The sequence below is a fragment of the Cupressus sempervirens genome, chromosome 7 (assembly GCF_028749045.1).
Source record: "Cupressus sempervirens isolate cs-2001-9-10 chromosome 7, ASM2874904v1, whole genome shotgun sequence".
Lineage (NCBI taxonomy): Eukaryota > Viridiplantae > Streptophyta > Pinopsida > Cupressales > Cupressaceae > Cupressus > Cupressus sempervirens.
The window spans coordinates 528,743,131-528,754,533 of record NC_143124.1 but is presented as its reverse complement, the minus strand read 5'-3'; the positions used below and the strand labels follow the sequence as shown (position 1 = coordinate 528,754,533).

The following is an 11,403-nucleotide window of genomic DNA, read 5'->3' as shown; positions in this document are numbered from 1 at the left end:
GAACAGCAAACAACCAAACTCTCAATCTTAAGGAGAGTTACAATGAAAACAGAGATCCAGTTTGGCTCGAAGAAGAAGGGACACAAAAATGGGAAAGATCTTCGCAGGATAGCATGGGAAAGATTAATCATTTTGGTGTTGAATTACTAGGATTATGCTGCCTATACAACATGGTTATATGCAATGGTATGGAAAAGTGGCCTAAATCAGGAGGCATCACATGCAAAAGACACAATGGACAAAGTGTTGTTGATTATGTTATATGCTCGCAAGACTATGTCGCAAAGATAATTAACTTTGACATAGAAGATTGCCCCATGGAGTTAAAATCTGATCATAACCCCATCTTGATAAGGGTGACTACTCACTTCAAAGATCAACATATTGTCCCAAAACTTTTACAGAAGAGGAAGATGATTCCGACTGGCAAAGTTTTAATGACACAAGAAAACCATGATACTTTTCAAGACTCTCTTTTGCGGCTGTCTAGGGTTCCGGGAAACCATCTAGAGTCTGAAAAACAACATTTCATGGACAAGGATAATCTTGTTCTTACTATCATTAAAGCATTGGAGGAGTGTAAAAGATCTAGGGCCACAAAAGAAGCCAAGAACACTTTTCCGGCCAATCCTTGGTTTGATGAGGAGTGCAAAATGGCAAAAAGGAATTGGAAAAAGAACATGAACAAAGAAAGTAGAAAAGAGTATAATCAACTAATTAAAAAGAAGAAAGAAGAGTATGTGAACAAGAGAAGAATAGAGTTGGTTAATCTTGGTAAAAACAACCCCAGAAAATTTTGGAAAGAGCTTCAGCAGAGAAAAACTCAGATAGTGAATAACATAACAGGAACCAAATGGCTGGAATATGCCAAGACTCTCTACGAATGTGATCTAAGAGAACACAGTATCATGGAAACAGAGACTACGGGGGAGTTATTCAGTGAAAATGATATTATTCAAGGCATCAAAAGGTTAGCTGTTGGTAAAGCGCAAGATATAGATGGGCTACAAGCGGAATACTTAAAATGGGGTGCTGAAATCCTCACACCACACATCACTAAGATTTTCAACAGTGTCAATAGAGAGGGTTTCCCTGTAAAATGGACTACAAGTGTGGTGATCCCACTCCACAAAAGTGGAGATATAAACAATCCTTCTAATTACCGAACCATCATGATCAATCCACTATTTGGCAAGTTATTTGGTAGTTTGGTAGAACAAAAAATCAGCAACTGGGCTGAAACAGAAGGCAAACGTGCAAAAGGGCAAGCAGGCTTTAGACCAAAACACTCTACTATAGATCACGGCATCACTCTCAGGCATTTGATAGAGAAAGTTTGGGACACTCCGGGGAACGAGGCTTTTTGTTGTTTCGTGGACTTTAAAAAAGCTTTCGACACAGTGCCACGTAATAAATTATGGGATAGAATGGTAGAGCTGGATGTCCCTAAAGAACTTACGTCAGCGGTTTACAGATTATATGAGCAGGTCAAAGCTAAAATCAGAACGACAGAAGGGTTATCAGAAGATTTTGATAGCAACATCGGGGTTAAGCAAGGGTGTCCGCTTTCTCCCACACTATTCGGGCTTTATATTGACAAGTTAGAAGAGTGGATAAACAAGACCAATGGTGAGGGGGTGCAGCTGGCCCACTTCGTGATAAGATTGCTCTTATATGCAGATGATCTCATTATTCTTGCTAGAACAGCTACAGGTTTGAAAGAGCACTTGAAAGCACTAGAATTTTTTTGCCATGATGTAGGAATGCAAGTTAACACTAGCAAAACCAAAATTATGATCTTCTCACTAAAGAAGAATAGGGGCATACAAGACAAGTTTCTGTTTGAAAATAGTCCCCTTGAGATTGTGGAAGAGTACAAATACTTGGGCATCGATTTTCATAACAAACTCAACTGGGATACTTGTAGATCGAAAAGAATCCAAGGGGGCTGGAAGGCGTTGTACTCTTTACAAAACAAGTGCAGGAACGCAGAATTATGGGATTGGACGACCATGAAAACTCTGTTTGGTTTGCTGGTCACTCCGGTTATTCTATACGGATGTGAAGTGTGGGGCGGTAGTATGTCCAAACAGAAATGGCGGCAAGTAGAAAGAATTCAAAAACACTTTATCACATGCAATCTTAAAGTCAAGACCACAGTTCCGTATGAAATCCTTTTGGCGGAGGTGGGTTCCTTTCCATTAGAAGCCGTCGCATTGACCCGAATGCTAAGCTATTTAAAGAAAACTCAAGGTCTAGAAACACATCGCTGGCCCAAGTTGGTAATAGAGGAAAAACTTGTGAGGCGGAAAAGCACATGGATGAAACAAAATGACAAATGGATGCAAAAATGGGATATCAACATCCAAGCTTGCCCGGATAACATTAAAGAAATAAAAAAGTTTGTCAATGAAAAATTTCGCAATATTCTGTGGACAAGACACATAGGGAGGAAAAAATCTTATTACATTAAAGAATTTAATCCCACTTCTAGTCATGATGAAAAGGCCTATATAAGGGCACCTATTAACTGGAAAGCAAAAATGTTGATGGCACAAATTAGAACTAGTTCACATCAGCTGCGATGTGAAATTGGTAGATGGCAAGTTCCAAAGGAAGAGTGGGCAGACAGAACATGTTTATTTTGCAATATGGGAATAGTGGAGACAGAGCAACACTTTGTCATGGAATGCTTGGCTTACAACGACATCAGATCTGATTATACAAAAATTCTGCAGAACAAGGACTTCAACTATTTATTTGAGGAAGATCAAGTGAAGAGAACAGCGGAGTTGATTATCAAAATTCAGAGAAGAAGAAACAAGTTAACCAAAACTTTGCAACTGACTAGTTTGGCTCCTGACTCGGGAGGGCGATTGCATGGGTCCCATAGACTACTTTAATCTCGTGGACGTCATTAAAATCTATCATATCATATCATTAACACAATTTGGTCGGGAGATAAGACGAGTACTTGCCGTAGGGATTCGGTAGCAATTCCAAAATCATTCCTATTAATAGGTGTGGCCCAAGTAGAAGCTTCTTCCCGACGCCCGGGAAATTAAAAGCAATATTATAATTGAAAGGACCTCTTGGCGACACGCATCGTATAGTGTTATAGCAGGGTAGTAGTCACAGAAAACCGAGAAAAAGTCCGAGTAATTAGCCCGGGTCAATAAATTTGGCTCAATAATTATGGCTAATAATCCCGTTCACGTTTTTTTTTCTGGAATTGGAATTCTTCGCGCCACCTAAAACTCGTTCATGTTGACCTTTGACACATCCGGTTGGTATGATGCAGATAAACGTTACATTTCGAGAATTGTGTATAAGTTTAGGATCAGATATTTTAATAAGGAGTTTTCTTTTTGCAGAAATCTTTTTCATTTGGTGTAGACGAACAAAGGAACAATTAAATAGACAATGGAGGCGATGGCATTTTGTTCAAGCGTCCCTGTTATGCAGGGTAAGTTTTGAGATACGTTTATTTTGGACCACAATTGTTTTCGGCACACAAACCCCCTTCTTTGAATGCCAAGTCTGCTTTCTTACTTGTCTCAATGAACATTAAAGTTTGCTTTTGCAACGAACCAGGTGTCGGATTGTCCGTTATTGTCGTTCCATTTAGTCGAGTTTCTGTTTCATTTCTCTTTACAGGTTTAATTGGGTGTTTTGGCTTTTCGAATGGGGTTATGTCCAGGGTTAGGATTCTTTCTTGTTTGTGTGAAATAGGTTTACATGCACCTAACAAACATCATGTATATCTGCAATCTGTGTAGAATGACGTTTGAGACAAGGAATGACGCATAAATAAATCATAATCAATCTCCTTTTTAGATTTTTAGAAGTTTTCAGCTTTATAATAACATTGTGTAAATAATCTCCGAATTGGAGAAAACAACCAAAAATATCAAATGCCATTTTCCTTTTCAGTCTTAAATAACTCAAAAGTTCTTATATTAACATTGCCAATCTTTACTCGAACATACAAGAATAAATTTATGAGCATTATTAGAGGCTAAAGCTGGCAAGTCTGTTCAATAACAACAGATGCGAATATGAATCATGTGGGAAAATTTTCTTTCAATAATAAGTGAAAGCAATGAACCATGGTTCTATTTGAAGTTTGAACAGAAACAATTTCGATGAAATGTTCAGTGCATGTGGTTGCTAGCAACTTTGAGTGTGGAGTACATGGGTTTCGTGAAAGTTGAATCCTTCGACGGGATTCTCACCTTTTGAAGAGAATCAAGGTCTAATTGCCAACAAATTTTGTTTGAAGAGGGCACTCTCCACGGTAGTGCTACAATATGTACTCTGATTTCTTACCAAATTTTCTTTTAAGTATTTTCTGGTTCAGGTGTTATAGCTCCGTTTCTTGCTCCGGAATATACATTTAGTACCACTAATTATGGATTATTCTTTCCTAGTGTAAACTGGAGTTTGTGCATATTCAGTTATCTTATTAAACATGTAGAAGTGGGCCTCTGCAATTCAGACATTATTTTGAGTTTAGACTATTCATGGAGAGAACTTAGAGTTCAAGGAAAACACTATGACAAATCTCCAATGTAACGGAAGTTGATAAAAGTTGAATATTATTATATTCAAACTAATTTTTTTTTTTTTTTTTTTTTTTAGCTTTTAGATAACGTTTCTGATTGGCGTGTCATGGTGCACAATCATTGTTAATTGTTGGGGTCTGTACTTTGTAGTGTTATCATTGGAATCTACTAACCTCTCTAGCTACCTTCCAAGGTATCCTTTCTTTAAATAACTCAAAATTTTCCCATAACTTCTCAGTCTCCTTGTTGAGGGACTAAAATTTGATGCTCTGCTTCTTTTCATGTGCTTCAGTTGATGGATATCCTTTTTGTGGGATTTGAATCCATAATATGTCAGGTGCACCTCTTGGTGCTCTAATCCGCCCTTAAAATGATTGGAGTACTTTCCAGAGTTTGAATTGAACACATAACATTTTTCATTCTTAATTTGGATACACATTCAGATAAATAATCTGCCTGCACTTTTGTGAAGGTTTTCCTCATTTCTACCAGTCCTATAATATATTAGCCTGTTCTTGGAATCTTCTAATCATCTTTTTAAATTAACAGAAAAGCTAACCCAACCACTCAAGCTGGGAAAATTATTTCTGTATACTCGCAATTTTCTTATTGCTATTACTCAGAATTCTGAGAAAAAGGAGCAGCATTGTATAAAGGTGCATCAAACACAAAGTTCTTTATGCGAAGTACATGAGAATTTACAACTATGTGCGAAATTGGCTGATTTCAAGCTACATCAGATCTACTGGCAAGCAAATGCACGCACCAACTGCCTAACTTTATAACATCTTCCTGCCAAATAAGGTTTACTGTCAACCAGTTTCAGACAAAAAAGAAAGGTCCTACTTGACTGATAAGGAACCATCTCTTAGCAATGCACATCTCCTCTAATTGAAATAGGGCCTTTTCGAATGTTTGACGGTGCAATCAGATGCTCATAAAGGTCCAGCAAGCATTATGCTCTGTGATCTCAAGGGAGCTCCATTCTCATGCTTGCTAGAAGAAGAAGTTGCACTTAGATGGCTTCCACCAGACTATGCATATCCCTAGTCTATCAATCCTAGCAAACTAAAGGCTTCTCTTAGCATTCTGCTGCTTCTGTTCCCCATAATCTGCATAATGAATGGAGAGGGGGTGTGTGGTATGTTGAAGATCCTTGTATGTGGTTCTCACAAGTTGATTGTTAATACTTGTGCAGTAGAATCAGTAACTGTTTAATAGAAATTGGTTTTAATATTTTGGGGAGTTTGACTGTAGGTCTGTTCAGGTTCACCCAAGACTTCCCAAATGAGAGGCTCACAAGTTACTTTTGTGTTGTAGGCTCTTGCTTGTCTCTTTGAAAGGGTTGTCATTATGAAGGGTTTTGACTTTTTTGAAAGGGTTGTCATAATGAAGTGTTGTGACATTTTTGAAAGGGTTGTAAAAATGAAGTGTTGTGACTCTTTGAAAGAGGGATAATTATCGAAGGGTAGTGACTCTTGCCAAAAGGCAGACATGACAAAGAGGGGTGACCTCTCCCTCACATGTGAAGATATGGAGGAGGCAAAGGATCAAATGGAAGGGGGGGAAAGTAGAGGAGATCTAGAGTATGTTCATATCAAAAGCTAAGTTACTGGTTTGGATGCGGGTTCGACATTCGGGTTCGAAATTCAATCAAGTTTTTTTGGGCTGGGTTTGGGTTCGTCCGTACAAGATTTAAAAAAAATAAAATTAAAAAATAAAATATATCATAGTTTCGAGAATCACGACGATTCACGGCAATTCACACGATTTGGCGATTTGATTCAAGCCAAACGATTTTTTGTGAATCAGTGAATCGAATCAGCGATAAAGGGTTTATGAAATAAGTTACTAAATTTCAAGGATTTTTAAAATTTGCCGATTCGTGGTCGATTTGATTCAGATTCATGGCCGATTCGTGATTCAAATCGGCCTTGCTGATTCCAATCCGATTCTGATTCTCGTTACTTTGGTATATATATATATATATATACATACATACATATATGTAAATATATATGTATGTATATGTGTGTGTGTGTGTGTGTGTGTGTGTGTGTGCATACATAAATACATATACACAAACACACACACACATATATGCCGCAGCAAACCAGTTCATACACCACTATGCTAATCTAAAGCAATTTAGCAAATTCAACGACCATATATATTAATGATTTTGTTCGAATGCGATGACAAAATGTCAAAATATACCACCATATAAGGCTTGAACCTCTCACGCAAACCTCACGCTGGAAACTAGGGCAGCGACCTTCTTTGTGCTGCACAGCCACACTGCTGAAGAAGTAAATCACAATGGGGACAGCCTGCAAACAAATCTCTTCGAACACCCAAAACGATGGTTTTAATGACGTGAAATCCCAAAATGATCGTTTTTTAACGCTGCATACACTTTATTAAAGACTTTTAGGTTGAAAGAAGCCCAAAAATACTTTTTTAAAAAAAAATGTTGAAAAGTAAACACATTTTTGGCATTTTCCCAAATGCGCTTGGAAGTCACACCAAATTTTGCCTAGGCTTGTTTTCCTCTGCCAAATTTGCACCAAATTCTTTCAAATTTGACTAGGGTTCGAAATGCAAAACCCATAGGGAATTTGCTAGTAAAAAGGCGAATGTGAAACGAATTCAAACCAACTATGAATTTGGAGGAATCAAATTTCAAATTTTTCCTTTTAGTAGCGAATGTGGTAACTTAGATCAAAAGTATAGGGAGGGATTTGAAATAAGAATTGAGAAGGGAAGAAGAAAATAAGATGTGCAAATCTTAAGTGGTATGTGCAGGTATGTGCAGATTTGAAAATGAGTCAAGATAGATTTGAGAAGTGATAGATAGGAAGTGAAATGGGAAGCAGTTGTTGCCATAGATGTATCTTTGTGACTCTCTCATAAGGGCATTAACAATGAAAGGGTGTGACTCACTACACTCAAAAGAGATGTAAAAGAATAACTTCATTTAAGAAGGACATGGAATAAAAATGGGAGAATAATAAATTATTCTGAAAGACAATAATGAAAATTGAACTTATATCTTATGAGAGGTGGTGACCCTTTCACTTGCAAATTATAAAGGGGAGATCATTCCAAGCAATCATCAATACATCATTGCTCATCAATGTATCACGAAGTCAAGCAACCTTGTGTATCAACAATGGTTGATTTAAACAATCAATCAATTAGCAAAGTTAAATATAACAAAGTGAGCAAACAAGTGATCGAATCATTTTCAATCAATTCACATCTTGGAATCAGAAATCAATCATCAAATGTCTATCAAATCACACAATTAATCATCCAAATATTAATCATTTGAGTGTTACCCTATCATATCCACATTTGTTCATTCAATCATCAATAAAAAAGGAAAACAAGACACACAGAACAGACATAAATAATAATTTTAGAACAACATCGCATTTTATAAATAGTATAAAATAAGTTCATACTAAATAGTCTCTTTCTAGGTTTGGTATAGAGTTCAATGATTAGATATCACGTAGATATATGTACTCACATTTATATCCATTTTTAGGATATTTTTGTTTGCCCTTACTAGCCATGATGAGGAAATGATTAGGTCATATGTGGGAGAGTGGAGATGCTAAGCATGCCACCTCATGGTTATGACCAGGGTGTCCCCATTGGAGCAAAGGGGGACAAAGTGGACTGCCTTTGGGCTTAGGAAGGATAGATAGGCTTTTGGGGCACACCCTGTTGTGAATGCTCCTTACAATCCCTATCATGGTAAATTAGGCTTTATTTTCAAATTGTATTATTCAATTTTATTTTTAGTCGTCTATATTTAAATGACTTCTTTTGACAACAATATTAGTACATCTGCAGTGGATCTATAATAATAAAGCAGAACTATTGAAGAAAATTTTAGAACATCATTACATGATATCAGTGAGTATATATATACAAATATATCTGCACAAAAGAGGGGACTAGTAAGTGAAAATAACATAAAGAAAATACATTCACAAAATTTAAAAGGTAGTATATCTGGTCTTTATTCCTTAACATTGTATCATAGCCTTGTTATATATAATACCAAGAGTATATAAAACCTCAGAAAATCTAAAATATCATCAAAAGGAGTTCTTCAAATTTAAAAGCAATCATGGCGAACAGAGTTAGATTTGAAGATAGACTTGAAGGTTGTAGTAATCCGGAAAACAATGACTAACAAACTATATAAAATGTGAATGCTTGGAAGAAAGACACTCACATCACCCTCAAAATGCTTTAAAAGAGATCCTCAATTTATCTATTAGATAGCTTGCAATACACAACAAATTGGCAACACCATACACTTATGTGCAATTCTGAACTACAAACATATTAATTAATTGCAAAAAAGTACCAAGTGGATAGCATTGAAACCTGGAGTTGCCGTGGAGGTTGACTATCTAAGCACCTGTGGCTTGCTTACTCGAATGGCAAGACTCCTTGTGGACTCCAGCACTGTACCTGCGACTGCTACTGTAATTCAATACACCCAAGTCCCGGCAGGTCACCCGCGGCACCTCAGACTTCACCTGCAAATCATAAACCCGTGCTCCTTCCCTGATGTCCTGCAGACCAGGTAGTCCGCTGCCCCGATGACCTTCCCTACAGCTGTGATATCTTCCCACCTACCGCAAACTTGTCTCTCAAATTTAGGCTATTGCCATGAACTCCCACCTCTGCATATATGTGAAATAGTCTGATTCTTCGGGCAGACCCAACAAGAACAAAGTGTCACTCCTCCAATCTCTACATCAAACTGTATGTAGTCTCCAAAGAGCAGCTGGGGCTACGTCCAACTCCTCAATACTGCCTTAAGGGGTTTCGTCCTCAAAGCAGCCAGTCACATTTAAGCAACCAATTTCAACTTCCACTATGTTGATATATTTCATGGTCTCAATCCCAAGGAAGCTCATTGCTTTTATAACCTCGATATGAGGGGAAGTACAAATAACTAGGCAATGTGGGATAAAAGCCATTTTCATTTTTTAGTCACTTAAGTTACTTTTGTCATAAAATGACTTTTAATTAATAAAGTAACTTTATAAATCCACTTTATAAAATAAAGTGACTTAACTATAGAAAAGCTCCTCAACTAAAATGTTTCCTCAAACAAAACCAAATTAATTCCTGTGACTGGCTGGCATCCTCTAGAATAATGCCGTTAGCCTATCCGGATGGAAAGATAGACCAACAAGGCACCAGAAAGGCTAGCGCGGAGAAGGGGACATTACAAGGGTGCTGCAAATTTTGTCTCATGGAAACTCAGATTAATGATGACCATTAGAGAGCAAGAATTAGATACATATGTAGAAGATGTTGTACCAATACCAAATGAAGAAACTAAGAGAAAACTCAATGGAGAAGGAATAGCAATAAAGCCATGAAGATCCTAGTAGACTCTGTTAAGGATCACATAGTCCCTATCATTTCAAAATTAGAGATTGCTCATGCCATGTTTACCTTCTTAGAGAACATGCATGAGATGAATAACATTAGTTGAGCCCTTGCACTAAAGCAACAACTGCATCATATAAAAAATAAATAAAGGTGAAACTATTACGTCTTACTTTATAAGAATTACTGAATTGAGGGATCAATTATCTACAATTGGACAGATAATTGACAATTTTGGCACTAAGTGGACTTCCCACTTCTTGGGAGTCATTCATACAAGGGATAAGTGCCTGATTCTAATTGCCAAAGTTGGATTGACTAAAAACTGATTGTATTCAGGAGGAGTCAAGATTGATCACTAGAGGAATCATCACGAATAAAACTAATGAAGATATTCAAGTAACTTTCAAAGTAACGTTCAACTCCATGACTTTTCAGTTATCAGCGGTTACCATTGCGGGCTGAGTCAGATCGGTTATCAATCATTATAGAGTAACTCTAGAAGCCATGAACTCCCGAATTCATTCGCAACTGAATGCAACCTGCTCCTGTATTAAATGATGTTGTTTTGTATCTTCAATATTGTCATATCCCTGACGTTGGAGGATCCTAGATTTAGGGAGTTCTGTTTTATGTTGATGCTATAAATAAGCTGGAGTTTAGATTCCTGAGTTAGTTTTTAGTTTTTGTGTGAAATTCTCTTGTAATCCACTAGTAGTGATAAATACAATTCTGTTGCTACAATATGTACTCGTGTTTTACTCATGAATGAAATGATATTTACAGTTCTTAACCTCCGAGTTGTTTTCTATTCACTTTTTCGTGGGGGCCCACACGAGAGCTGAACTTAGTTCATAGCTAGGTAGGAATCAGTTTTCAGTTTCAATAGAAGTATTTAAAACTCTGTTGCTCCTGCAGCCATATGGTAACATAAATGTTGGTTGTTTCCTATTTGTAGCATTATCCCAAAGTACTAGGTTAGACCGTTATTTCATTTCTTAGCTTAGTATTTCCTTCAGCATTTTAGTTGCATAGTTATGATGACATGTAAGATGGGTTAGAGCAGCTTAGTATTTTCTTCAGCATTTCAGTGGCATAATTATGATGACATTTAAGATGGGTTAGAGCATATACTTTGCGGGCATCATTTCAAGTGTACATCCCTGGTCGATAATTTAATGAGCTCAGTATGTTACTCTAGTATGATATCTGGCACTGTTGAAAATATAGAGTCATTATTAGAAGGATGCCAATCCTTAGTTATAGAGTCATTATACTGACCAGCCAGATATTCTAAATAGATTTGGAATAATGGACAGCAAACCTATGTCTACACCCATGGAAACAAATCTAATTAAATTAAAAGATGCAACCTTTGAGTCAAAATTAGTTGAGCCGAACTCTATCGACA

General features: G+C 37.0%; 1 protein-coding gene across 2 annotated transcripts in view; it reads left to right on the top strand.

Moving 5' to 3' along the window:
* Window positions 1-2,949: 2,949 nt before the first annotated feature.
* The window catches only part of LOC149547846 (ferrochelatase-2, chloroplastic-like), a 77,325-nt gene continuing 68,871 nt past the window's right edge, over window positions 2,950-11,403 (top strand). Inside the window, exons 1-2 of one of the 2 annotated variants that reach the window (XM_089791889.1) lie at window positions 2,950-3,290; window positions 3,375-3,466. In XM_089791889.1, coding sequence (XP_089648015.1) covers window positions 3,424-3,466 — 43 coding nt within the window. In that variant the 5' untranslated portion in view covers window positions 2,950-3,290; window positions 3,375-3,423. The remainder of the gene's footprint in view (window positions 3,291-3,374; window positions 3,467-11,403) is intronic. The other variant, XM_089791888.1, reaches the window with a different exon arrangement.